Here is a 25,640-nt window from a genome sequence, read left to right on the forward strand (position 1 = left end):
TTTGCTTCAGGTGGTAATCGTAGAGAAGAAAACAATGAGGCCCCCTATTGATGTAAAAAGAATAAGGTAATGGAAGTATGGAACTGGAACTCTCGCCAAAGATCAAATTGCATTTTTCTGTGGAGATACGAATGAGACTCGTAATCACTTTTTCTTTTTTTTGCTAAACTAAAACTCGTAATCACTTATTCTTCTCATGTCGATATTCAGTGGAAATTTGGACCTTACTCGTAAGTAGACTCCTCAACCATGGTGAAAACTCCACAGTTTTAAAGTCACATTTCTATTGTAAAAACAGTTTTTGTTTTTTGTTTGAATGAATTTTACACACAATTAGAAAATAAAAAGTGTTTGTTGATACAACAAAAAAAATAACACGTGAAGACTTATGAGCTAACAGGCTTCCCGTTTAGTTTAGGGAAAGGATCTTGCTTGCTTAGAACTACCACTTTGCTCTTGTGAGCTAAATAACCTTTCACAAGGTTTTTGTATATCAATATCGTCATTATACATTCCACCTGCAAATACAGTATTATTTTGACAACTGTGAGTTTATAGAAGATTTCAATTTTAGAAGAAGTCAAAAGCAATGAATGGGATGGTATTGTAGAACAAACCTCGTCCAGATCCATGTCCATATCTAGCCATCTTAGTGCTTTGGCAATCCCTTCAAGCTTCAGCTGGTGAGCTCTCGCTGGATCACTCAGCTTCTGGTTTATATAACTGAAACATTGATAATAATAAGAGTTATAAACTCAAGAATCTTGGATGGTATCATAGCTTGTCTTTGCTTACATTTTCTTCATGAGTCTCTGGTAGACTTGGAGCTCTAGCTTTTCCAAGACAAGATACACACCCGACCTCAAGAACCTGTATAAAAGAAGAGTATTAGATCGAGATATTAAGTTGTTCGGTGATAGAATCAAAATACTCATCATATAGAGACTTGCACAACTCTACTCTCGACCCAACTGCAAATCCTAACCCCTAGACAAATCCAGAACATCCCAACTCTTTCTGCCCCAATTTTCTTTTAACCTGTTAGCTCTCTACCTAAGAACCAGGTGTTACTGACCTGTCAGCAGAGCTATATAATCCACTACAAGCAGCCTATACTAATTCCAATACTCATGCTCTAGAGTATCCACAAGGACTCTATCATTTGGATTAGATGAGAAAAGCAAGATATCGAAAGAAATACATACCGATCTTCATGTTCTTGAAGAGCATGCCGGAGAAGCCTTAGATCACCCTTTCTCAGAGCTTGCACAATCTTTGTGTACTGGACACGTAGAGAAATAGGATTAAGAGAGATATGATATCACTCAGCAGATGCGAAATAAGTTTTGACATAGATTCGAAGAAAATTTTATAGAACAACAGAAAAGTCGTTACCTCATGCAGATTATAATTTCGCAGGAGCTCATCTTTTGGTATAATTCCTAAAGAAAGCTTCACCGGTACCAAATACTTTAATATCATCCTGATTCACATAAGGCCACATTAGCTGATTAAGCAACGCAATGCAAGAGTAAGGTAATCACAGAGTAAAACCAGAATCAGACCTTATATTTCGTTCTCTTTTGGGGTTGCAATTTTGCAAGGCATATGATAGCTTTGTATCAGCCTGCAAGATCCAAAAAAAGAGATTAAATGTTACTATCAATATTTGGATTGACACTACGAAATGAACTGTGATGGTAAGAAAAAATCTCTTAGTGACTCACAGCAGGAAAATTTTCGTTGAAGACTTCTAATCGGCCGGTATAATACATGTATGTAACCTGGTGTTTGCGAAGAATAAACAGAAGATAATAAGTAACCGAATAAGGAGGCCAAAAACTAAAACTGTTTGCAGAGAACTGCGCCAGACCTTATCTCTTCTTGGAAACTCCTCAAAGTCAAATATCCGAGCAGTTTCGATACTTCTTATTACACTTCGACAAAGATTGACGGTTCCAAGCTAAAATACAAAATTGGGGATACCTGTTTAGTACTCCATTTAATGGTTAAATCATAAATATCAAACTGTTGCCAGAAAGCATATCACCTTAAAGTAGGTCTTGAACAATTGGCAAGTCACATATAATGCTCCGACTCGTTTTGGACCTTTCCCCTATAGTTTAAAACTACATAAGGAGCCGGAAAAAATATTGAACACAAATATAAACTAATATTCCTGAAGATATATAGATAGATCAAAGGGAAAACTTACAGCAAGAACTCCAAAAACTTTCATGAGAAGAGACCCAGCTGCTTTTAATTTCTCTGGAGACTTTCCATTAGAAGTTAAATCTTTATCAGCCTGCAATTCCATGTGGAAAAATCATGCTTTCAGAACTGACTCCTCGACACAATGAAACCAGACAAGGTTAAGATTTTGAAAAAGGGATATACAAATGAGATACTACCTTTTCCGCAAGAACTCGAATTTCATAACAAACTACATACAGAGCTTCCAATGCCCAAGCAGATTCCCAATTACGAAACTCCTGAACAAATGCACTGCACATATAGAATCCATCAGATATCAGACATTGTGAACAGACAAAAAAAAAAGCTTATCACCCTGAAATCATATTAGACATCAATAGAGGAGCAGAGAGGAACAAGAAGACTTTACTTGGCAAACTTATCGAAAGCAAGGTATGCTTCGACTAGATTCCCAACTCGGTAACTTTGTAGAGAACGAAACACATGAGCCAGAATCTCGCCATATTCAGAGAATCTATCAGACTGTCTAATCAAACTGCTAGAATCCTGTATCAGTCAAAGAAAAGAAAACTCAAAGGATTCAGCACTTTCACAGCTCTCTACATATAAATAAAAACCCTAAATCTAAAATCCATACTCATAAACTCAAACATAGACATAGAGTGTTCACTACAACAACTCAATAGGAGACACTTTCACGGCCTAAATTCATACTCATTGGTGAAGCAGGAGGACCCAATTGGAAAATCATACTCATTAGTGAAGTAGGAGGATCCTAGATTGACATTGATTGAACCTAAAAGATACACACTTTGCTAACATAAAGATAATGTTCCTAGTGTTTTGAGCCCTAAATTCAGAAATTCATACTCATTGGTGAAGTAGGAGGACCCAATTAGAAAATCATACTCTTAAGGATCTTACATTGAATCGATTTAACCTAAAAGTTACAAACTTTGCTAACATAAAAACCATGCTCCTAGTGTTCACAATTCATACGAGAACCCAATCGGAACATATCAGAAGCATCCTGGATTTGAAATCGAACCTAACTTTACCAATTTACAAGGATCATGCCACTAATCACAGGAACATACTCCAAGCTGCTAATTTGAATCATGGGTCTCGATTTAACAGAGAATATATGTACCTGGAAGACGTTGAGTGCGTCGGCGAGTGAGAGAAGAGGTGGAGAATTGGAAGAGAAAGAGAGGAGACGGCAAAGTGTAGAAGAGTCTTGGTACGAAACGGCGTCGCAGAATCGGTTTAGGTATTCAGTGATTCTCCGGTGAGCTTCACCCATACTAACGTACGCCATTGTCACCTTCTTCGTCTGCGTCTTCCTTATTCTTTGAGAGAGACACGAAATCAAATAAGTCGCCAGGAAAAAAAAGGAAATAACGGAGTTGAGAAAAACGACGGCGTTTGGTAATTAACTAAATTGTTACTACGTACTAGTCTTTTCTGGTATTAGACTTATTGACATATGTTAGTTGGGCCATTTAAGGCCCATATGAAATACAATCATTAAAATGTTTGAAAATTTATTTGTAAAGGATTTGAAAATATCATTAGTGTTGGAAGGATTTTAAAGTTCCTGTAATCGGTGGTACTGATCATGAATTTTTTTTAGAGTTTTTAAGTTCATATAATCGTTTTATAGATCATGATTAATTTGCTTTAAGGTTTTTTAAGTTCATGTAATCGTCCGTAATGTTGACATCTGTATGTAAATATGTCTTCTTAGCCCGATGGTGACGTGAGGAACTTTCTTGAAGGGACATGAAATCAATTTATACCATGCATATAACTCAACAAGTTGCCAAAAACTCGAAGAAATGAATATAATCAACTTGTCAAAAGTAATTAACTGATCAAATAAATCACTTGTTTCCAAATGTGATTTATACTTTCACACTTCTATATATTCCCATTGATATTCCCCTTCTTTCATAGTTAGCAAAGGCCTCTACTACATGTACATGATAAATAAATAAATAAAAATCACGCTAATCATATAATTATCAATATATTTTATTCTTGAACACACAATTAATAGAAATTTTGAGTTGAGAGAAGTCAATCCAGGATTAGTATTTATGTGTAATGCTAAAAGTTGAAGATAACGAGAAACTTGAGAGGTTTTTAAGGTTCCTACTTTATTTTTGGTATGAAGGTTCCTACTAAAATATGCTCTTATATATCATTTTATTTAAAAAGCATTCCATTTGAAACTAATCTAAAAATCTTTAGATTCATTGTTCACCACTCATAGTAAGAGTTGCATGTGGACCATCTTATATTCTCTACTTTCTCATACTTCGTATTTGGAACCTTTATTCCAACAAATTCAATGTGTAAAGCCATCATTACGTTCATTTATTTTTGCCTTTTTGCGTACATAAAAGAAACATCATAACTTGACATGTAAAAAAAAAAATCATTGATTCGATTTGAGACTTTTGAAAACCTTGTCAATTTTATAAAATTTGGCCGATTTGATCTAATCCACATAATCCATCCCTTATAGACGAAATTAAATTTTCAAAGGGGATATTAAAAAAAAATATCAAAAAATGGAAAAATTTAATATCAACAATTTTTTTTTTAACAATACTCCATAAACATAATAATTGTATTAAATTTAATTTTTTAATACAATAAACATTTTTAACAAATTTAAAAATATAAACTTTTCTTATTCTCTATGTGTTATCCATCACATCAATTTCAACACTTTTTTTTTTTCCGTCAATTTCAACACTTTTAAGAATTAAAAAGTCTCATTTTCTTTTTATTCCTTTTTTTTTAAAATTCCTTTATTTTTCGGATAATTAAATGATTCTCTAAGCTTCATAGCAATGAAACACTTTGAATTCGCATTTCGGCGATATAGTCTCTAATAACAACCTCGCCGTGTGCTCTTGCCTCACCACCGCATCTTCTTTCTCCACCAGAACCGCTCCGACGATCCTCTCGTATCCTCCTCCACCACCATTAGCCACATAATCAACCAACGCCGCCTGTACTGGTCCCATACTAGGATTATACGCCGCCGATTCCATATACCAACCTCTGTACACTTTCCCGTCACAATCCACCAGCGAAACTCCCGATGGACATAAACTATACGGCGCGTACGATCTATTCGCCGCCGCTAAAGCCGTTTGTTTCAAATCGGCGGATGAATCGGTGTTTCCGTTACAAATCGAATCCAGATCTGAGATTTTGAGATGGTTATCGTGAGATTCGAGAAGAAGAGGATGATCTTTCCCGAGAAGATCGTCGGGACCGAATCTGTGTGGCAAGAAGCTTCCGAGACGTAAGAATCCGTCTGAATCGGCGGCGGAATCGGAATCGGCGGAGTTGTTTGGATCGGTGATAAGGATTTTGATTTCAGGTGCGTCGCGAATTTCTTGGAGGAATTGACGGCAATGGCCACATGGTGCGGCGGAGACGGCGAAGAAATTGAGATGACGTTCACCGTTGAGTGTGAGATTGGTGACGAGGAACTGTTCGGCGTGGATTGAGTGGTGGAGAGGGAGATTTGGGAATTCGACATTGACGCCTAAGAAGATCCGACCTGATGATCCGAGTCCGACGACTGCGACGTTGAATTTCGAAATCGGAGTTCGAGCGTAGGATTGTGCTGGTTTGACTAGCGACGGGAGGAGCTGAATGACGGAAACGCCGAGTTGTTTCGCGGCGGATTCTGCTTCTTTGGATTGGATTACGAAGCTTGGCTTATCCATTGCGGGTTGATCCGGTTTGGGTCGCGTAAATGGGTCGGGTTATTTTTAGATGGGAGAGATCCGGGAAATGAGGAATTATGAAATGGATGCTGGACAAACAAACTATTTATAGATACAACAACGTAGGAAACTACATTACGCAAATGAAGTTTTGGTTCGGTTTCGGTTATGTTTCGGTTTACGTTTGGTACAAAATAGAAAAATTATATCAGAATTGAATTTACAAATAATATGATTTCGGTTTGACTAAGCCGCATGGAATCATTGTTATGAAAACTACCAAAAATGCAATAGAGTATTAGTGTAACGTAATGTTAAAATCGTGGTCTAATTAAGAAAACACCTAGTAGTTTCATCAACCACGTTACGAAACTACAATAATCTCCGGATAATATTATTTTAGAGGTCAGAAATGAATTAAACTATAGCTAAAAGACAGCTTAGTTTCATATAATTTTGATAGTATTAAACATTTTAATTCCGGTGTTGTCAATTTTAAGTTCCCAAAAAAATAGTTAAGAACAAAGGTGATAGTACTATTGTTGACAAAAGAAAACAAAGATTAGGTTTTGTTCTTATCGTTGGAATCAACGTCACAGACCAAAAGAGAAGTCTTTGTTGATAATTACGTTTTAACCAACGGTTAAGTTTTTCTTAATAGAAGAAACTGAGAAAACTCTATGACAACAATCAGTTTTCCAATTAGGGTCAGTTGTTTGTTTACATAGATAAGTGCCATTTTGTCGAACATAAACTGATAAACATAGAAACAAAATCCATAAAAAGAAAAAAACCTTTTCCACACACAAAGAAATCATAATATGACGAGCTATTTCCGAAAACTCCAATCTCAACAAACTACAAACAAATTTATAGACACAAACACATTTTAGACCCAACCTTGTTTGTATTTGCGGAAGAGATCCTCAGTCTGAGCATTCCTAAACGCGCTACAAGCAATAACATAAACCCATATGAGAACAACGACTGTGATGATAAGTATGAGATTTGCTTTACGCCATTCTTTTCTAAGGTTTCCCAATAAACCAGCTTTGCATGAGTTGCAATTGTAACAAAGCTGGCTTTGGTCATTGCTCCATAAGTAACAGTCTGCGTCTGCAGCCATATTGGTTGGATTTAGCCACAGTGTTGGGTTCACAAAGTTGTAGCCACATGCGGTTGGTGGTTTGCAGCAGCCGGACTGTAAAACAACAAATGTTCAAGAAATTGTCATAATTAGATTTGACCAAATATATGCTTAACCATGTTTTCAAATATGATAATCATAGTCTTAAAGATATTTACACTTTTTTTTTATTGGTAAAAAATATTTACACATTGTAAACACAAACGCTACCATTTGCGTCTGCCCTTTGTGTTTACAACAAAAATTTCATTTTGCTTAACATGGTTAATATTATGGGTTCATGTGGAGAAAAAAAAAGTATATACTAAAGGCAAACACAAACAATCAAGAGTTCAAGAGTCAAGACCTAAAACAATGAAACACTAGTTTTAGTCTGAAAGCTATAAAAATAAAACGACTACAAGAAACCTAAAAAATTGCTTGCTTGGTATGAAAGTACATAAAAAAAATGAAAAAACATGTTGAATCTTATCACAGAATAATCTTCTTTTACTTATGAGTAAATTTTGGTTCTGTCTCGAGGACGAGAAATTGTATAACTCTTTCTTAGAAATAAACTTATTTTTTCTTGAGTCCTAATTTATCCAATAAGAAAAATTATAATGTGAGTGGGGCAACATGGGAGGGATATAATTATCTATTATGTTTCATGATGGAGACAAAGACTTGTGATCGTAATTATTGAATCAAATCATTGGTCCAATATTTAATAATGTCTAATGACTAAAAGATTTAAAATTCAGTCGAGACCTCAGCATCTAGGCTTATTTAATTATTAGTGGTTCCAATCTTGTTACAGTGACAATGGACTAGGATGACAACTTGCTATAGAAGTTTTAGGAATAAAATTATTTAAATCACCCTTAATCTCTCCATGTTTAAAGCTTAAAAGACATAAAAGACATGACAATGAATTTTAAGAGTGATTTTAATTAATAAAATTAAATAGAAAAAGTAGGAAATTTTGTCAAGTTTGAGTTGTGATCACGAAAAACACTATCTAAAGTGAATGGGATCATTGAATTTTATGAGTGAGATAGTGACAAAGGAAAAATATAATTAATACACAGATAAAACATAGTTTATCATGTACCATATTGTGGGTGCATGGGTGGGTCCTTATGATAGTGTATAATTTTGAAATCTGACTATCTTACTATATAATCTTGTGGACTTGGTCTCCAGCAACTTCTACACCAGTCTACTAGGAATAAATATGTGTTCAATAATGGTGATTACATATGCCTAATCTATGAGTTTTACCACAAAATGGCACTAACTGCGAAACGTTAAGAAAGCTAATGTAGGTTTCTCTCCAACACTAGAAAACATAAGATTAATTAAGTCAGAAAATATTTTTTTAGTTTTTTCAAAGATGAGGAAATCCAAAACGAAATAACTTAAAGCTGCAAAACAAAAAAAAAGAATATAGAGAATAAGAACAATTCTCTTTTGGACATCTTCACAAAAGCTAAAGAGAAATTTTTTAACTTTTTGATTTAAAACCACATACTTTACTTTTTGAAAGAAAAAATAACCTATCTTTCTATGGCAAGAACAAACCGTAGGTCTCACATAATCTAGAGATTTTACAAAACATTCTCTTTACTTCGTATCTTATCTCCATTAATCATCTAATAATATCTAATTAAACCCACAATGATTCGTTGGCATAGTTGCATAACCGATATTTAGTCTAGATTTACCTCTAAACCAAACCTAAACCGGAAACTAGAAATTTCGGGGTTCTTTTTATAAAAGAGAATAAAAGAAGAAAGAACATGCCTGGAGAGGAGTGATCTTAGAGGAGGAGAAGAACTGATCGGCGGTGATGAATTCTTGGTTGAGTTTAGGACAAACATTAGTATCAGCCAAACAAGCCCTTAGCCTTCCCCAGTTCTTGGAATCCACAACGTTCTCCTTAAGCCAATTCGAGAACCCTTCAAGCCTATACTCTTTATAACCTCTACCCGGAACCCGATACGATCCATCGGGCCGGGTCACGACGAATGCAAATATAAGAACCACCAGCAAAAGTCCGATCAATATCGCCATACAGCACAAGTAAACCGCCAGTAGAGTTTCCTTGTACCTGAAATATGAGAGCTCAAAGTTTACATCTTTATGATTCAATTTGTGTCTATGTTTTCAAAGTCTTGAAGTTCTTTGATTCTTACTTGTAGGCGCCGATGAAGCCTGTGGCGGAGACGACGAGGATGAGAACGCCGAGGACGACAACGGGCCAACGGAGGAGATTGACACACTCGTTGTCTGGCTTTGAAGCTAGCCATATACCTGACGCCGTTATTGGTATGGAACAGAGTAACGCTAGTAAGTTGAGTATCGCCGTTAAGTTATTCGCTAACGCCATTAAATTTTCTCTCTCTCTCTCTCTTTGTTCTTGAAGATTCGTGCTTTTTATGGAAAGAAAATGAAATAATGAGAGTGAGAGGAGTGTCTCTGTTTTTGTCTTAATGACTTATGAGGTCGGTGGTTAGAGATGATGGGATGTGTGAAACCAGTTACTGCTATTTACAGAAAACGATGTTCGGTTTGGTCCGGTCCGGTTAATCACTGATTTTGCTGATTTGGATTTTTCGACAACGGTGGTTTTAAGAAAAAAGAATTAGATATTGGATTAAAGTTAACATGTGAATGTCAGAATAAAATATGTTTAGCAATGAAAAGTTAGGTTTTGAACAAGTTTTGGGTTGTGATGTAATAAAGAGAACTTGTTAATCTGGTCGGACCGGCTTTTGGTTTAGAATTTGGAATCTTGAACGGGACACGTGGATACGCGAGATGCCTTTTGTGTTAATATTCTTCCATTCTGCGAGTTACCGAATGCATCAACCAGTGAGAACTATCCACGTGGCACCGACGACTTTGGGTCATTTGCATTGAACGTATGTTACTTTCGACAGAGAATGCAAAATGGAGTAAGTTCCATTGTTCGGAAATCGGAATTTTCTTCTTTTCCAAGCATTAGAGGTTTCGGAGCAGGATTTGTCGTTGGCTGATGAGTGAAATGTCGGGTAATGGTCAAGAGATAAGCTTTTGTTTTGGTTCAGAGGATTGGGATTGCACACAAGCTGCTCGATAGAATGTGTGAACCAAAACATATGGATGAATTTTTCTCATCTCGATTTTATTGCGATTGGAGAAGAATTTTGAGTCAATACACACTTAGCTTTCAGTTTTAGATGCTGATATAGAAATGCTATTTGTTTGATTCTAGGAATTGGGAAGGAAATGAGTCAAATCAGAGAGAATATGGAAAGAGATGATGGCGGAGTTGTGGATTACGTTAAGAGTTGAATTACATCTTATAAATCATGAAATTGACTGTCAATCTTAGAGCTTAGATTACAAGCTCTTTGTCTAATCTCAAGTTCGACACAGAGCTTGATGAGACTGCTTCAGTTTGGCTTTGGAACTTTTCAAGTGGAAGTGAAGAAAGAAGAGTGAAGTAGTATAGCTGAATCAGCAAGATTCTGACATGGCTGGTTATTTAAATTATAAGGAAACACAAGAAGAAGACAAAGTTTTTATGATGTGAGTACAGAAGCGTCAAATTCCAGATGCATCCTAGGCTGAATCCGCATTTCCCATTTTCTTCATGGTCTCAAGTCTGGGGCCTTTGTCTCCAAACTTGGTAGTTGAATAAAGCTTTAGGTAGTCTTGAAAACGGTAGCCACTTGGATACAAGAGCTTTGGAGCTGGAGATATTATGGCATCACCAGCCGGATTGTAAAACGTAGCAATCGACAGTCTACTTCCATGCTTCACTGTCATTACACGGTGAACAACACTCTTGTACCTCCCATTACTCAGTATCTCTAGTTGATCACCGGTATTGACAAAAATGGTATTGTTCTTGGATGGCGGTATAGGAACCCACTTCCCATCTTTAAAGAACTCAAGACCAGGCACTTGATCATCCTGCAGGAGTAATATGATTCCCCCAGCATCCGTATGTTCTCTCAGCCCTCTCATAAGCTCAGGACGTGGGCATTCTGGGTATTTAGCCACTTTTGTTCCAAAAGCTGGACCTTTTGGACCAGAAAAGGCATTCATTATGTCTTCCTGATCAAGACCAAGATTCTCACACATGAGCTTGGAGAGTCTCTCTGCAAACTTGTGCAGTTGACAAACATATTCATCCATCGTCTTGCTGCAAATATCAATTTCACCCTCTCACATTGTTTAGTTAAATAAGCAAACAGGTAAAAATGGTAGAGCCTTTGGTACTATTCAATTCTTAATTACTTTACCTGAGTTCCTCTGAAATGTTTGGGATCTGACAGATATTTGAAGTTGGTTTATGTGAGATGAAGAAACTGCTTTCCCAATCTGCATCTGAGGTTTTGCCTTCACTCAAAGCCTTGACCATCTCTGACTGGTAAAACTTCTCTTTCAAATGCTCCTCATAGTGAGAGTTAATCATCTTCTTCACTTTCTCCATCAACTCTTTATCAATTCCATGATTATCAACCTGAAAATTCACTAACTCTTTAAGGATATACAGTAGACATATCTTAGAAAACACTGCCTTGTGCATAAAGATGTTATACATACCATGAAGAATCCCCACTTATCACATGCATGATCAAGAAGTGACATGGTCTTGCTTCTCTTCTCTCCATCCAACTCTGCAAAATCAATAACTGGAATCTCCATCTCTCTCTCTTTGATCAAAACCATCTCTTTTTTATTTACTTTTTCTCACACACAGATTTGTTGAATGCAATCTAGAAAGAGTATTTATAGGCATAAGTGAAAATTAAATCTCTGTTTCTCTTGTGTGTTAGGAGGCATAGTTGCCTACTTGGAGGCAAAAACAATAGTTTCTTTCAACACTATTCTGTTAACTCATTGAATTTGAAGCATCATTACGTTTAATGAATAAAAAATTGTATAAGAATCTGCTTTGGAAATGTAAAATGAACAATAGGATTGAAGAAAAGTCCAAGTTCAGTCCATACAACCATGTGATCACAAGTTTTTGAATTTTTCATAATTTCTTAATGGTTTTGGGTCACTCCCATTGTGTTTCCTTGTAACATCATTTATGTGAAGTTTCTTTCTTCTTCACAAGGAAAGTTTTTTTTTTTTTTTTTTTTTTTTCTTATCCCTACTCATATTCGATGGACCTAGCCATCATGTCTAATTGTGTATTATGTTTTTCTTTTCACTGATTTTTTTTTTCTTTAAAACTTCACTAAACTACCCATCTAAGCGTCATTGGCGTACTTGTAAAATGTGTTATTCTGGTGTCACCAAATTTGGATATGCGTGGTGTTGTGTTTAGCAAGGAGCTCTATAACACTCATCAAATGATAATATGACCCTTTTTTGGTATGAAGAAATCTACTTGGCCTAAAGCTACAGTATCGAATTGTTACTTGAGAATAGATTTGTGAAAAGGTACAGTATCGAATTGTTTATTTTGAGATTACCGGAGTACTACACACCATTTGCAATAGAAAAAGAAATAATGTGGGTCTAAGCGGAATTAAGCGAAAGAATTGGCCCCTCCTATGGGCGCTCTCGGTTTTGAATATATATTTTTGTGTGTCATATTTTATAACACCTTGTAAAGAATTTGGGATTGTGTTTAAAGAATGTTATCATTTTACTTTTTGGGGTCGAATATTTCGGATATCGTTAGTTAGTGTAGCTCTAGTCTATATAAATCAGCACCGACAAATATATTTTTTATGTGGTGTAAAATTCAACCATGACGGCCCCTTAGAGCGTAAACGGGCCAAGACCTAATCTACAAAGACTTTTCAGTTATATATAACTTTGTTTCGTTTAGTTTGACTGTTTGAGGAAGAAATGGTAATGTTATTGAATCTTTTGTTTTGGTCATTTGGTGTTGTAATATGTTACATAATTCGAAATGATGGTTTATCGTTAACACGGACTTTAAATATCATTAACATGCGTGTATTTGAGATTACAACGAATTGATTCAACATTTCAACTTTTAACATGTTGGAGTTAATTATTCAAAAAGTTAATACCTTGTCAAGATATCTAAACGTTTTCAAATTTCATGCTATTGATATTAGTTAGGGTCATAAGACCTCTTTAGAGTCTTCATATATTGTTTTAGTAACCCCATTAAACCTTCTGCTTCACCAAGAGCCTTTCTTTCCAATTTAGGTACATTTTCTTTTAAGTATGAGAATTTGGTAAACTTAAACTCCAAACTAAACAAGCCAAAAGAGACCAAACATTACAATGAACCCTAAACAAAAATTATAAAAATGTTAAAGTGTAATACGCAATTTGCAAATTCAGCAACTATCACCTTTACTTTGTTCACTTTGTTGTATAAATGATTTTTGTTCTCACTCCCTGAACCACGCGCTAACGGTGGCGCGTGTTCTTAACACACTTTTTAGTTTCCAGAATCGATGGAGACTTTAATTAACATTTTGCCCTTAAGCAAACAATAAACAATAATAAAAAAATAAAATTAATTTCCCTCTCTCTCTCAATCTTTGTGCTTTCTCGTTCTCCAACCACCGGAAAGAGAGAGAGAGAGAGATCTTTGTGTGCTTCTTCTACTTCTTCTTCTTCTCTCTATCGCTCCGCCGCGCCACATTCACTGAGATGCGGCGGTGTAAAAACAACACTGACAAATTCTCTGTGATAACGATGAGGCTTCTAACGCTTCTTCTGATCTGTACTTTCTTCTTCTTCTTCTCCTTTGCTTATTCCGCCGAGTCAGATAACGAGACTGACTCAGTTGTTACACGTGAGATCAATGGAACCGTCGTTGAGTCCAATGCCACGAGTGCGAAACCTAGGGAAGATAGTTTCGCTGATATGATCGATCGAGCACTTGAGAAAGAGTTTCCTGATAATGACCAGAACGAAGGTTCCTCCTCTCTCACTAGATAGATCTTCATTTCTTCTATTTGTTACCTGAGCTAGGGTTTCTCTAGGGATTTCAATTTTGTTATTATTGATCCTTCTTCTCTAGGGATTTATCATTGATTAGCTGAGTGGTTTAGACTCTCTCTTTGTGCCCACATTATAGCAATTAATGCTTTTGTGTTGTTTCGATTTTGCAGTTCCTGATCCAGGAAGCTTCAATAATAGTGTTGCTGATCAGCAGGTTGGTTGTTGCAAGTTTAGATCTTTTTTTAACTACTCTATGTTTTCTTTCTTTTTAATTAAAGGCATGTGTTGTGCTCATTAGGCGGTTCTAGAGACTGTTGCACGAGTTAAGCCAAAGAAAAATGAAACCAAGACCAAGGAGGAGAAGTGAGTTTTTCTGATGCTTATTTTGCCCTGTTTGGCTGTTTTTTTACTTTTGTTTCACTGGTTAAAGCAAACTATAACATATGAGTGATTTTGTTCTAGATCCTTCTTTAATTTGGATAACGAGAATGGCGTAGAGGATACTCCAAGACTGATAGATAGGAAGGTAAGCTTCGATCGTCCTAAATTATTTGTACTATATATTGCTGAAGAATGTATAATCTGTTATGTACCCATATGTAAAGGCATTCTCGTGATGTGAATTTGCTGCGATTTTGATCCAGGACAACGTTTTTATAATGTCCAATCCAAAATCCAAGTACCCTGTACTGCAGCTAGATTTAAGGTGAGTATAGCATTCGTAAGAGAAGTTCTTCGTTCGATTATATTTTGGAAGTATCTAACTTACTTTTTTTTGTTGGGGGCATCTCTCTTAAATCGGTACATTTGTAGGCTGATATCAGATTTGGTCGTCGTCATTGTTTCTGCTACTTGTGGTGGAATTGCCTTTGCTTGTGCGGGTCAACCGGTTAGCACACACTTCCTTTGCAAAGCTTGTGACTTCAATATTATTTTATTAGCATTGAGTATCCAGCTTTCCGGCATTGTAGAAATGATTTTGCTAGCTCTTACTAATCAAACCATGACAGCGTTATTTAATTTCTACACTACTTATGGCAGGTCATTACTGGGTATCTATTGGCTGGATCTATCATTGGACCGGGCGGGTTAAGCTTTGTTAGTGAAATGGTGCAGGTAGCTTACATCAGCTTTAGTACTTCAAAGTTCATCTTTTTTTTTTTCTTCATATACGTTTGTATGTTTTCATGACTACCAGATTGCCTGGGACAAGGGCTTGATTTATAATTTTTTTGTGTAGCACAGGTCGAAACAGTAGCTCAGTTTGGTGTTATCTTTCTCCTTTTTGCTTTAGGATTAGAATTTTCTGCAGCGAAGGTTTGCATGTTTTCACTCTCTTATATTTGTCTGGTTTCTTTGTCAATGCGATTGAAACTTTTGAGTCAGTTATTGTACTGCGTGGTTGCAGCTTCGTGTGGTTCGTGCAGTAGCTATTCCAGGAGGTCTTCTTCAGATATTTTTGTTCATGTGCTTGAGTGGAATAACAGCCTCGGTATGTTCTAAAAGTGTAGCAATCGAGTTAAGAATGAGTTATTAGGCATTTGTGGTATGACATGTATGTAGAGTGCATTAGGTTGACTTAGCTGTTTCTTCATTGCAGTTATGTGGCGGTAAACTAACAGAAGGAATATTCGTAGGCGCATTTCTATCGATGTCATCAACAGCAGTGGTATATTCTAATTTCCTATGTGTACTTCAATTAATATTTTGATCTTGTTCTACACTGTTTGAATATTTCCCTACTCTCACTTATTTTCTCTTTTCTTTACTGTGCCAGTTATATTTTCCTAAAGTATTCTTTAGACTTGATTGTCATATGTTATCCTTACCTCCCCATGATTCTTGTACCAGGTTTTGAAATTTTTAATGGAAAGAAATAGCATAAGTGCTCTACATGGCCAGATAACTGTAGGAACTCTTATTCTTCAGGTATCTCTACCTGATAACTCTCAAAACTATAGCTTCTCTATTATCATTTTCACACGTTTTTTTGTTTTTCCTATTATTCTAAAACTGCATATCCTTTTGATCCGAAATATGATTCAAATCCAATTCCAATAGGTAGTATGTTGCATGCAGCAAGTACTTTTGTTAGAACTTTAATTTACTGTTTCATGAATCACCAGGATTGTGCTGTGGGCTTGCTGTTTGCTCTCCTGCCAGTTCTTGGTGGCACATCTGGTGTCCTTCAAGGAGTGTTGTCCATGGCGAAATCGTATGTATTTTTCTCTTCCACGAATTTCTATGAAACTATCGACAATACCCTGCTTCCATTGTTCACTTGTTACAATAAAACCTAGTTTTTGGTTACACTTTCTTTTTGACTGGGTTTTAATATCTTTCCAGGTTGGCTATTTTGATTGCGTTTTTGGGAGCTTTGTTTGTATTATCCCGTACCTGGGTACCTTGGTTTCTAAAACTTATGACAAGCCTTTCTTCTCAGGTATAGACACATTTCTTACCTGCTCCAGTTTTGGTCTTTAAATTGTTTATCAACTCAAGCGTTTTTCAATCTTTGACAGACTAATGAGCTCTATCAGTTGGCCGCTGTAGCATTTTGTTTACTTGTCGCTTGGGTTAGTCTGATCCCTTTGTTCTTCTTAGCTATTGGCTGTTTGCACATTTGTGACTCTCGAATTTTCATTTCTTAAATCCAGTATCGTTTTGGCTTCTTCAGTGTAGTGACAAGCTCGGTCTAAGTCTGGAGTTGGGTTCCTTTGCGGCAGGAGTGATGATCTCAACAACTGATCTCGCTCAGCATACTCTTGAACAGGCAAGAAGTCAAGTTTGACTGTTTCGAACTAGAGGGTCTCTACCCATATATTTTGGCCACTCTCTTATTTTGAAAGTGTCTTTCTTGCTTATATACTATCTTGGTTTCCTGATGAAATACGTTTCCTTTCTTTGGCACATTCTACCAAAGTTTTTCATATAAACCTGTTCTGATCGCTTCTGTTTCCTTGCAGGTGGAACCCATCCGCAATTTTTTTGCAGCACTGTTCCTTGCTAGTATCGGCATGTTGATACATATGCACTTCTTGTGGAACCATGTTGACATTCTGCTAGCAGCTGTGTTACTGGTGATAGTGATAAAGACGGTGGTAGTTGCTATCGTTGTTAAAGTCTTTGGATACAATAACAAAACTGCAGTACTTGTAAGAAGCGAACCCTTTTTTTTTTCCTTCTTTCTCATCATTCGAAAGAAGCCTTAAGGTTTTCTTGTCTGTAGGTTGGTATGTCCCTTGCACAGATTGGGGAATTTGCTTTTGTTCTGCTAAGTCGAGCATCTAATCTTCACCTAATTGAGGTAAGCTCTCTATGATTATTGATGCTTAGTTATATTATATGTTAGCATATATCTTTGAAACCGTGTGTGACCATAATAGATTTCTCATAATTTGCTTTTGGTGGAGCGATAAGTAACAATGAAGGGGTTTTGTGTTTATTTGCAGAGCAAATTGTACCTCCTGCTTCTGGGAACAACTGCTTTAAGCCTGGTATGGTCTATTTCCTCATCATATTTATAATAAGTTCATATTCAAAAACGAATAAACGAATATTGACACGGACGTTGCTTTATCAATGAATAACAGTAGAATTTACATACTCCAGTATCAATATTGTATAATTACTAAACAAATTAAATGATGTAACAGGTAACAACACCATTGCTATTCAAGTTGATACCAGCAGTTGTACATTTAGGAGTGCTCTTACGGTGGTTCTCTCCCGACAGCTCAACCGAGGTAAATACAAATCATCGTCGTGTGTGTCTCTCTCAATGACTTTGGCTCAAACTCAACTATGAACTATAATCTTCATCTGTACAGATTGGTTTCAAAGGAGAGTTGTATCACTCAGAGAGTGCAAAGCGTATATCACTGATGATCCAAGGTTCTCTTCACGACTCTTGAAGTGTTGATGGTATGTTCACAGCATAACACGCAACATGAAGCCACATTTGGTCTCAAGGTAGGCAAAGGCAATGAATGGGAGCTTCCGAATGTATAGATGCTTTGAGATATCAGAAGAGAACCCCCAGAGGAACCTGTATAAAATCTCTCTACACGAAGATAATTACAGAGACTTGTAACTTCACTTCAATTTTTTGTTTTGGGATTCTTTTTTGAGTAAAAAGGTAGGAAGAGGTTATATTTTAGTTTGTTTACTTTCTTCTCATGTGCTCTGAAACAAAATAAGAAACATCTCCAACGTATTGTAGTGATTACCAACCGATAAAAAGCTAAAGAATTTTTGAGTTAGTCGATTACAAAGTATAAACACAAATTTGAATTGATACACCAAAGATTTCTTTAACATTTCGTGGGAGGCCGAGTATTATTTGGCTTTAGCTTCGAACCAAGACTCTCTGGAGATAGAAGCTCTGGCTAAATACATGACGGACTGAGAGGACTACGGGGGCTATCTTAATTTCCTTTTATATGAATTTTTCTATGTTAATTTAACTTTTTAGATATTGATTTCCATTGTAATTAAAACGCTGTTTGTCCTAATTTTATTTTATATATATATTGTATAGGTTCCATTAACCCTACGATCAAAACAGTTTCATACAAACTCGCCTCATCTTGTTCTCTAAGATCAACGTGTCTGATCAAGCTTGATCTGCTTCTCTTTTTTTTTTGTTTTTGTAATTATTCTTGCTTGATTCGATCAACGTGTCTGAGCTTTGATTCAAGTGGGGGTTTGGAGGTATGTGAGCGTCAAATCTTCAAGTTTTAATTCTGGAATTAGGTTTCTCTTAGTGGGTTTTTTTTTTGTATCATCCGAGTGTTGTTGTTTGAATATAAATATAAATCCAACCACTAGAACATGTTTTACTTACTTTGGTTTTGTTTTACCTCCAGATATATACCGCCATCGCCATGGATAATCACTTGGAATTAGCGATAAAGGATGCAATCACCGCGGATGATCTTAAACGTGTGGATCAAGAAACTCAACACCCTTTGTTAGCTCAGGAGCTTGATCTTGATTCCTTGGAGAATCCTCCTCGGGCCACAACTCATACATATCGGTTATACTCCAAGGGTTTGGTGAGTGAAGAGCTTATTAAGGATGATACGATGCTGGTCGTTGGTCTAGGTTTGTCCCTCTGTGACTCGCACGATTACACGAAACAGGAGATTAATAAAGCTCTGAGAAACCAAAAGCTGGCGGCACACCCAGAAGCTGCGGAACTGGCTGCCATCATTCACGGCTTGAAATGGGCCTTGGAACTTGGTATCGAACGTATCCAATTCTTCTGTGACGACTCCAATATCTTGGCCTACGTATGTTTCTCTCTCTTTCTTCTTTTACCCTGAATCCAGTATCCTGTTTGTACACCTCTCATGTTGTTTTTACAGGTTACTCGTAAAGCTGCACCTAACGAGTCCATTGTAGCAAAACTTTTGGAGCATGTGTCTCTTCTTCAGACAAGATTCACGTCATGTCAGGCACTTGCAACTGTAAGCAGAGACGACATCGTTTCTGTCATTAAGCTAGCAAAAGATGCTATAGCTTCCCAAACTAGATGGTGTGAAGGCGACACCGAGTATGAGAGTTGTCCAGTCTGCTACGCTTACGTTTCACCTAATGATAAGTTTGAGGTGCAAGGCTGCTTCCACCGCATCTGCGTTACGTGCATGAGGAAGCCCTTCTCATCCGAACAAATACTACGAGGGAACACAGCAATCTGCCCTTACCCGGATTGCGAGAATGATCTTGTGCCAGAGGATTGTAGAGCTTTTGCTGATGCTGATGCTATTACTCTTATGATCCAGCGCAAGAAGGAGAAGGCTATCCCCGTTAAAGACAGAGTCTATTGTCCCAACCCATCTTGTTCTTTTCTGATGTCGGACCTCGACCTCATTAGGCACATAAGCAAAAATCCTCGGCACTCAGAAGAAGCACGGAAGTGCATGGAGTGCGGCTTGTCTTTCTGCAAAAAATGCCATGTTCCGTGGCACTACAAGAAGACATGCGATGAGTTCAAGAAGTCGGAGTCTTACCTGAAATCTGACGCGGCGATTTTGGAGTCTTTTGTGAAGACACAAGGATGGAAAAAGTGTTCCCAGTGTCAGAGCATCGTTCAACATGGTGGCGGCTGCCAACAAATGACTTGCAGGTATTGGACATTTGTTATTTATTGAGCCTACTTTTATATTATTTGACTTTAACTATCTGTCTTTTTGTTCCTGGCAGACATTGCAAACACGAGTTCTGTTACACATGTGGCGCTCCGTGTAAAAAGAAGAAACTGACATGTAAATGCTCGCGTTCAGGGAAATAAACATCCAAGGTTTCACTATACAGATCATTCCAAATAGTTTCTTATATAACTTGTTTTGATGGTGTTGAAGATATTAGTCTCTTCTCATGTTTTCTGAAACAACATTAGAGACATACCAACCGAGAAACGCTAAAACTATCTCTTATAAATAAAGAGTTTTTGAGTTAATCGATTACAAAGTACAAACACGAATTTAATAAAAGAATATTTGAATTGATAAACCAAATATGAGAGGAAGAATACAATGAATCAACGTGTGTGGTGGCTTTAACATTTCGTGGGAACCCGAGTTTTTATTGGCTTTAACTTCAAACCAAGACTCTCTGGTGATAGAAGCTCTGGCGAAATACATGACGGACTTAGTGGACTCCGGGGGCTATCGCTAACCCGACCAGGCCGATACAATCCAAACCCCATGAAAAAGAACTCCATTGGTATCAACATTGCATGTGGTTGCTCTTCTGTCACCATTGATCCACAAGCTTGCACCTGCAATTCTAAAAACATCAAAGCATGTTCCACGAATCTAAAAGCCTGAATCTTTAGTCTCGGAGAGAAGTTAAGAGCTACCAGAGCTGTTTTTACATTAAACCGCATACCTCAACCAAGGCGCTGTACTTTCTGTCCAATGCTGTCACCATGTGAAGAGTTTCAGAGTGGAAAGGAGATTGGTCGCCAACAAAGATGAGTGTACGGCATTTCAAACTCTTCAATCCATCAGTTAAGTCATGTCTCCTGTTAACTGCTTCTAGAAACCGCATAAGACTACTACCGTGTCTTTCACCTAGCAGCTGTATAAACATGTCGTATCAACAACGTAATCAAGGTGGTGAAAAGCAGTAAAATCATCTGGAAATAACTACTAGGTTTAGGCGTTTAGCACTCACTCTTCTGCATTCATGTACCACATCCCGCTCTGGAACTTCAGAGCTACCACGAGCTTCCTGTCGTAATTTAAGAACAAGATTAATCGGTAACTATTAAGTATATACGGATCTCATTCAGAAATCACAAGAAAGATTACCTTACTGAAGTACCTCTGAAGGAAAATATCTTTTAACAGTCCAGACATGCCATAGTAGTACAATAAGTTTGACACAACCTGCAGGAAGTTTTAACATCGGTTTATGCGAAAGAACCTTTTGTACAGTCATATGAACTACTATGGGAAGGTGAAAAAAAGAAACCTTGTAATAAAACCATTCAGACCATGAGGGTGCTTTGCATAGAGGCGATATAAGAATCAAACCCAAAACTCGTTCTTTATGTTTAATCTGCAACCTCAAAACAATCACTGATAAGTAATGAGTTACATTATTGTATAATGTTCTGAGAATGCAGCTACAAATAAATCCTCAAGAGGCCTCAATGAGTACATACAGCAAACAAGGAAAGGATGTAGGCACCAGCTGTGATTCCCATGCACATTACTGCCTCGAGGCTGCAAGAGACATAGATAGTTAGAGGATAATAGCGGAAATTACTCTTGTTATGATAGCCCAAATTTAGAGTGAGAGTTAGTCGAAACATGATTCAAGATTTACCTAAAGAAGTTCAATACTTCAAGAATCTGGTCCGCGAGGTCTTCAACAGAAGGTGACGGATCATTGGAACAAACTGGAGCAGCTCCAAACTGCAAAAACTCTTGTGGAAACGATGGAACCCAACACAACGTGAGCAAACAGCAAGGGAGATACAAAGAAAATAATGAATTGTTTCAAGACAATCAATTCTGCAAACCTCATGTCCTGGAGGACTAATATGGTAGATGCAGAAATTATGGAGCAGTAAGGACACTGCTTCAGGGCATAGAAACAATCCTTGGAAACAAGACATATCTAGCAGCCATAAAAACATACAAGAATCTAAAATCAGATTACCAAATGATGTTAAAATGAAAACAAATCATGTACCAAATGTATATTCGCCACTCTTACAGTTTAGTGCTACATCTGGATAAGTGATCAATGCTGGTTTCTCTTGATCTCCATATACTACAACTGAAACTGAACCATGGCAAGTTTTGACATGATGCTCCTGCAAGAGATAAGAAAATAAGCAAGAAACGAATCAGTCTACATCCAAATTAAGAGAAAAATATAAACAATACCACATGCTTCATTCTCATATCCTCACCATTAGTGTTCATCCAAAATCAACTCAACATTTTTAATTTGTGTTCTTTAAATCGGATACAGCTAAGAAAAGGAACATTCCAACTTTGTTCCAGACAACAAAAAATATTAAGGACCTCAAGAGATTCTCCCATGTGCAATGACTCAGAAAAATCAGTACGAAGAGATAACTTATGGCTAAAAAAAGTCAGACATTATATATCAATCATGGAGCCAATAAAAGATACCATTTTCAAGGGAATCTCTTGGACCTTTTAGGCAAGAAGAACAAAGAATCAAACTAAAAGAAACACCCAACTTGTAAATTTCAGATGACAAAGTGAAACAACTTTTCGGTATCAATGAAGTAGTATTAATCTCCCAACTAGTAAGTAAATTAAGCATACAAACTAAAATCAAGAACACAATAGACAAAATTGATTTCAATCACGAAACTGAAGCTAGATTTTAGAAATCAGGGAGCTAATTAGATGCTATTTCGGGAAAGTAATAACCCAGAAGGAAGAAAACGAAATGTGACTGTTCTTAGTGCCTAAGAGTGAAGACAAAAGGAGAAAAGGAAGAAAATTTGGTAGCTCAAAGCGTAAACAAACCTTGCCACCATTGCAGATCTCTTCAATGTCGAGTGAGACGGCGTTGTTTAAACCCACCATGACCCGAGAAACCCCCAAAGACTGCGCCTTTCTTGCTCTTTCTATCTTGAAACTGAAATTGAAAGAGATAGCAACAATAATAAAGTCTTAAGCTTTATTGTGGGTACTGCCTTAGATTGTACGCTTCAACGGCTCTTTTGGGTTTCACTTTGTCTTCTTCTTCGATGGAATGGACCACTACTACTTATCTCTCTCTCTCTCTCTGTCTCGATGTCTGAGTCTTATAAGCAAAGCCGCGTTGCGTTTAATTGTCCAGCGGTTAATCAAATCATTCCCACCGACGCCGATGAGTCTTCTTCAATTTGATTTGCACCGATCTTTAAACGGCGCCGTTTCTGTAATCATTTTCTCATTTTATTCATACTATAATTCATTTTATTTTATCTCTACTAATTTGGTAGCTGAAGTTTTGATTGGTCACTTGCGGATCTTCGTAGTTTTTATAAGTTACAGTATAACTTCTATAAATTAATACTTAATAAATTAATAATTTTTATAAATTAATATTTGGGACCAAACCAATATAAAAATTAACACAAATCGATAAATAATAAGATAATAATTTTTTTGAAAGTTCTATGTAAATATATGGTTCCATCAATATCATTAATTAATAATTACATAAATGTATCAATTATATATATATTTTATATGTAAGAAATTTCTTTGAAATATATTTCTAATATTTTTTTCCATAAATTTGTATTTATTTTTATTTAAAATTTAGTTTTAATATTATACTGTATCAAAAACATTTGATGTTGTTTTCTAAATATGATATGATTTTTACTTATTATTGATTTTAGAACAATATTTTCTATAATGAAAAAAAATTTATAGAAATTTTTTAAAAGTTATTAAATTAGGAAAATCTCTCTATAAAATAATGAATATTAATTTATCGATAAATTAAAACCTCTCTAAATTAATAAATTTTGCAGTCCCAATATTATTAATTTATAGAGATTTTACGGTATATTATATCGTTTTGTCAATTTTATGGCTAAGAAGAAACAAATTGTATTGTTTCCAAGTAAATTTTATGTTAGATTAATAACTTTTACCATTTTTATGCTTTTTGACGATTTTTATATTATATCATTAATAGTTAATCAAGAAAATTTTGATATCATACTAAAAAAAAATAGAACATACTGTTTTTTATTAGGATCAATCAATCACATTCTTTCTTTCATACAATTCTCTTGAACTTGAAATCTTTAACGATTTAATAGTTTCTCAATATATTTTTTCAAACAAAACAAAAATCTCATAAAAAAACTCAGTCCAACGAGGATGATGAATCATGATCCAAACTGAGTTTTCTTATGAGATTCATCATCTTCTAGAACCCACATTTTAATACTCATAAGAAACTCAGTCCGACGAGGTGATATTATTTTGGGACTCAGTTTTCTTTTTTTGAGTTTCTGAAAACAAAAATGTCATAAGAAAGTCAATCCAGCATTATAAATATTGTTCTAAGATCAGAGAGGAATAGATGAGAACCAAGATCCAAACTAGTTCTATTACAAAGAGCTAGGTGTCAACTTAAAAAGTCCTAATTAAAAGAATTGCATTAGCTTCACATCCTCTACATGATCCAGAAAGGTGTAAACATTACTCTCTTTAAATGCTTCCATTCCTTGCATTTCAACCTTTTTGATTGTGTTTCTTTCGATATTGTAGTAGAAAACGTAGAAACGCATACCTTTTATCGACCAGAAGACAAATTCCTTTGTCTGAGTCATTCCAACACAACGTAAATCTGTGGTTTTCATTATATCATGCATTGCAGGCAATATGTATGTATGCTCAGACCATTCTTGCCTTTTGGCATCTTCAAGAACCCACAATTTAATACTTCTTATTACTCCATTAAAACGGGAATAAACTGTTGACGGCAGATACAAACTTAGTTTCCCATTGTAGTTTATGAGAGATCCATGATGCAGTGCTCCGATAATAAATCTAAACTCCTCAGACCTGACGTCAAAGCAAACTATCACAATATCATTGTTGTTGACCCCAGCATAATAATATATAAGACCATCAATGCATATCCCTCCATCGAAAGAACGATGTGGTATGCAACATTGGATCGTTCTCCATGACATGTTTCCACTTCCTAAGGTCAAAATATGATGCATATGATAATTGACGACTACAGGAGACGACTTCTTATGATCATCATCAGGATTTTGAAGCTGAGGTGACGATAAAAATAAATAATCGCTACCTTTTCTGTAGGCGAACAATAGCTTCGGGCGAGCCAAAGATCTAGTCAAGAACAACTCGGTGAAATATGGACGGCTAAGTGTGGAGGCCCATTGCTTCGATACGCAACGACATCTCGCTATAGAATTCACCGACAACCTCAAGAATATCTCGATAATGAGATCAATTGGGATCTGCAAGGAGTTTTTAGTTCCATCCTCTAAGCGCAGAGACGTTTTCATGGCCGAAATAAATAAACCCTAAGAGAGAGAGACTCCTTGTAGAAGAAGAAACCAATGCGGTAAAACA

At 36.3% G+C, this 25,640-nt stretch overlaps 8 protein-coding genes, 3 long non-coding RNA genes and 1 other non-coding gene across 18 annotated transcripts; 6 read left to right on the forward strand and 6 right to left on the reverse strand.

The window, feature by feature from the left end:
• Positions 1-152: 152 nt before the first annotated feature.
• Positions 153-3,608, reverse strand: EER5 (proteasome family protein). Of its 2 annotated transcripts, NM_127514.4 has the most exons (13): positions 3,365-3,608; positions 2,624-2,760; positions 2,412-2,505; positions 2,216-2,305; positions 2,051-2,116; positions 1,874-1,963; positions 1,728-1,784; positions 1,566-1,627; positions 1,396-1,483; positions 1,206-1,282; positions 796-870; positions 618-723; positions 153-518 (listed from the first exon to the last, which is right to left on the reverse strand). In NM_127514.4, the coding sequence occupies exons 1-13, from the start codon at positions 3,530-3,532 to the stop codon at positions 387-389; spliced, it is 1,242 nt and encodes a 413-aa protein (NP_179546.2). In that variant the 5' UTR covers positions 3,533-3,608; the 3' UTR covers positions 153-386. The 2 variants fall into 2 exon arrangements, with proteins under 2 accessions (NP_179546.2, NP_001324728.1); NM_001335638.1 differs by lacking the exons at positions 2,624-2,760; positions 3,365-3,608 and having other exon boundaries at positions 224-518; positions 2,412-2,534.
• A 1,098-nt stretch (positions 3,609-4,706) lies between these two features.
• CDA1 (cytidine deaminase 1) lies at positions 4,707-6,107 on the reverse strand. The gene has a single exon (NM_127515.4): positions 4,837-6,107. It carries the CDS (start codon positions 5,964-5,966, stop codon positions 5,061-5,063), a length of 906 nt encoding a protein of 301 aa, NP_179547.1. The 5' UTR covers positions 5,967-6,107; the 3' UTR covers positions 4,837-5,060.
• AT2G19572 lies at positions 4,707-6,278 on the forward strand. Its single transcript, NR_140638.1, has one exon. It is a non-coding gene; the product is annotated as an other RNA (long non-coding RNA).
• Positions 6,279-6,596: 318 nt separating this feature from the next.
• TET2 (tetraspanin2) lies at positions 6,597-9,616 on the reverse strand. Its single transcript, NM_127516.4, has 3 exons — positions 9,291-9,616; positions 8,899-9,205; positions 6,597-7,167 (listed from the first exon to the last, which is right to left on the reverse strand). Exons 1-3 carry the CDS (start codon positions 9,482-9,484, stop codon positions 6,856-6,858), a joined length of 813 nt encoding a protein of 270 aa, NP_179548.1. The 5' UTR covers positions 9,485-9,616; the 3' UTR covers positions 6,597-6,855.
• Positions 8,068-9,684, forward strand: AT2G19582. The gene is made up of 2 exons (NR_140639.1): positions 8,068-9,177; positions 9,297-9,684. It is a non-coding gene; the product is annotated as an other RNA (long non-coding RNA).
• A 54-nt stretch (positions 9,685-9,738) lies between these two features.
• On the reverse strand, positions 9,739-12,196 carry ACO1 (ACC oxidase 1). Of its 2 annotated transcripts, NM_127517.5 has the most exons (3): positions 11,692-12,196; positions 11,388-11,608; positions 9,739-11,287 (listed from the first exon to the last, which is right to left on the reverse strand). In NM_127517.5, exons 1-3 carry the CDS (start codon positions 11,815-11,817, stop codon positions 10,702-10,704), a joined length of 933 nt encoding a protein of 310 aa, NP_179549.1. In that variant the 5' UTR covers positions 11,818-12,196; the 3' UTR covers positions 9,739-10,701. The 2 variants fall into 2 exon arrangements, with proteins under 2 accessions (NP_179549.1, NP_001324863.1); NM_001335639.1 differs by having other exon boundaries at positions 9,875-11,287; positions 11,388-12,150.
• Positions 12,197-12,243: 47 nt separating this feature from the next.
• AT2G00650 lies at positions 12,244-12,686 on the forward strand. The gene has a single exon (NR_143659.1). It is a non-coding gene; the product is annotated as an uncharacterized misc_RNA (transcript).
• A 746-nt stretch (positions 12,687-13,432) lies between these two features.
• KEA4 (K+ efflux antiporter 4) lies at positions 13,433-18,317 on the forward strand. Its single transcript, NM_179659.2, has 20 exons — positions 13,433-14,005; positions 14,202-14,245; positions 14,330-14,394; positions 14,494-14,557; positions 14,676-14,737; positions 14,845-14,920; positions 15,073-15,147; positions 15,277-15,348; positions 15,440-15,523; positions 15,632-15,700; positions 15,883-15,960; positions 16,158-16,246; positions 16,378-16,474; positions 16,554-16,607; positions 16,709-16,804; positions 16,998-17,186; positions 17,261-17,338; positions 17,484-17,528; positions 17,688-17,777; positions 17,862-18,317. Exons 1-20 carry the CDS (start codon positions 13,738-13,740, stop codon positions 17,943-17,945), a joined length of 1,779 nt encoding a protein of 592 aa, NP_849990.1. The 5' UTR covers positions 13,433-13,737; the 3' UTR covers positions 17,946-18,317.
• Positions 18,318-18,402: 85 nt separating this feature from the next.
• On the forward strand, positions 18,403-20,549 carry AT2G19610 (RING/U-box superfamily protein). Of its 2 annotated transcripts, NM_201756.2 has the most exons (4): positions 18,403-18,744; positions 18,900-19,325; positions 19,401-20,161; positions 20,239-20,549. In NM_201756.2, the coding sequence occupies exons 2-4, from the start codon at positions 18,918-18,920 to the stop codon at positions 20,324-20,326; spliced, it is 1,257 nt and encodes a 418-aa protein (NP_973485.1). In that variant the 5' UTR covers positions 18,403-18,744; positions 18,900-18,917; the 3' UTR covers positions 20,327-20,549. The 2 variants fall into 2 exon arrangements, with proteins under 2 accessions (NP_973485.1, NP_179551.1); NM_127519.3 differs by having other exon boundaries at positions 19,401-20,488.
• NDL3 (N-MYC downregulated-like 3) lies at positions 20,454-23,426 on the reverse strand (the record flags this gene model as incomplete). Of its 3 annotated transcripts, none has more annotated exons than NM_127520.4 (10): positions 23,055-23,426; positions 22,264-22,363; positions 22,067-22,164; positions 21,871-21,959; positions 21,707-21,767; positions 21,514-21,600; positions 21,351-21,428; positions 21,214-21,270; positions 20,926-21,117; positions 20,454-20,815 (listed from the first exon to the last, which is right to left on the reverse strand). In NM_127520.4, exons 1-10 carry the CDS (start codon positions 23,112-23,114, stop codon positions 20,594-20,596), a joined length of 1,044 nt encoding a protein of 347 aa, NP_179552.1. In that variant the 5' UTR covers positions 23,115-23,426. The 3 variants fall into 3 exon arrangements, with proteins under 3 accessions (NP_179552.1, NP_001077918.1, NP_001323956.1); NM_001084449.2 differs by lacking the exon at positions 23,055-23,426 and adding an exon at positions 22,463-22,732; NM_001335640.1 differs by lacking the exon at positions 23,055-23,426 and having other exon boundaries at positions 20,594-20,815; positions 22,264-22,459.
• AT2G07245 lies at positions 22,747-23,077 on the forward strand. Its single transcript, NR_140200.1, has one exon. It is a non-coding gene; the product is annotated as an other RNA (long non-coding RNA).
• Positions 23,427-24,643: 1,217 nt separating the features above from the next.
• AT2G19630 (F-box and associated interaction domains-containing protein) lies at positions 24,644-25,573 on the reverse strand (the record flags this gene model as incomplete). 2 transcript variants are annotated; one of them, NM_001124875.1, is made up of 2 exons in its annotated part: positions 24,644-25,116; positions 25,354-25,573. In NM_001124875.1, 2 exons carry the CDS (start codon positions 25,571-25,573, stop codon positions 24,680-24,682), a joined length of 657 nt encoding a protein of 218 aa, NP_001118347.1. The 2 variants fall into 2 exon arrangements, with proteins under 2 accessions (NP_001118347.1, NP_179553.1); NM_127521.1 differs by having other exon boundaries at positions 24,680-25,573.
• Between the last annotated feature and the right edge of the window lie 67 nt (positions 25,574-25,640).

This window comes from Arabidopsis thaliana, chromosome 2, assembly GCF_000001735.4.
Source record: "Arabidopsis thaliana chromosome 2, partial sequence".
Lineage (NCBI taxonomy): Eukaryota > Viridiplantae > Streptophyta > Magnoliopsida > Brassicales > Brassicaceae > Arabidopsis > Arabidopsis thaliana.

Coding starts and splice junctions, on each gene's coding strand:
- EER5 (NM_127514.4), bottom strand. CDS start 3,532: ATGGCGTACGTTAGTATGGGTGAAGCTCACCGGAGAATCACTGAATAC. Junction 1,964..2,050: donor TGTTCAAGACCTACTTTAAG/GTGATATGCTTT, acceptor TTTGTATTTTAG/CTTGGAACCGTCAATCTTTG. Junction 1,785..1,873: donor AGTTTCCAAGAAGAGATAAG/GTCTGGCGCAGT, acceptor CGCAAACACCAG/GTTACATACATGTATTATAC.
- CDA1 (NM_127515.4), bottom strand. CDS start 5,966: ATGGATAAGCCAAGCTTCGTAATCCAATCCAAAGAAGCAGAATCCGCC.
- TET2 (NM_127516.4), bottom strand. CDS start 9,484: ATGGCGTTAGCGAATAACTTAACGGCGATACTCAACTTACTAGCGTTA. Junction 9,206..9,290: donor GGCTTCATCGGCGCCTACAA/GTAAGAATCAAA, acceptor CTCATATTTCAG/GTACAAGGAAACTCTACTGG. Junction 7,168..8,898: donor CTAAGATCACTCCTCTCCAG/GCATGTTCTTTC, acceptor GTTGTTTTACAG/TCCGGCTGCTGCAAACCACC.
- ACO1 (NM_127517.5), bottom strand. CDS start 11,817: ATGGTTTTGATCAAAGAGAGAGAGATGGAGATTCCAGTTATTGATTTT. Junction 11,609..11,691: donor ATAAGTGGGGATTCTTCATG/GTATGTATAACA, acceptor GTGAATTTTCAG/GTTGATAATCATGGAATTGA. Junction 11,288..11,387: donor AACATTTCAGAGGAACTCAG/GTAAAGTAATTA, acceptor TGATATTTGCAG/CAAGACGATGGATGAATATG.
- KEA4 (NM_179659.2), top strand. CDS start 13,738: ATGCGGCGGTGTAAAAACAACACTGACAAATTCTCTGTGATAACGATG. Junction 14,395..14,493: donor ACCAAGACCAAGGAGGAGAA/GTGAGTTTTTCT, acceptor ATTTTGTTCTAG/ATCCTTCTTTAATTTGGATA. Junction 16,247..16,377: donor GTGTTGTCCATGGCGAAATC/GTATGTATTTTT, acceptor ATATCTTTCCAG/GTTGGCTATTTTGATTGCGT.
- AT2G19610 (NM_201756.2), top strand. CDS start 18,918: ATGGATAATCACTTGGAATTAGCGATAAAGGATGCAATCACCGCGGAT. Junction 19,326..19,400: donor ACTCCAATATCTTGGCCTAC/GTATGTTTCTCT, acceptor TTGTTTTTACAG/GTTACTCGTAAAGCTGCACC. Junction 20,162..20,238: donor TGCCAACAAATGACTTGCAG/GTATTGGACATT, acceptor TGTTCCTGGCAG/ACATTGCAAACACGAGTTCT.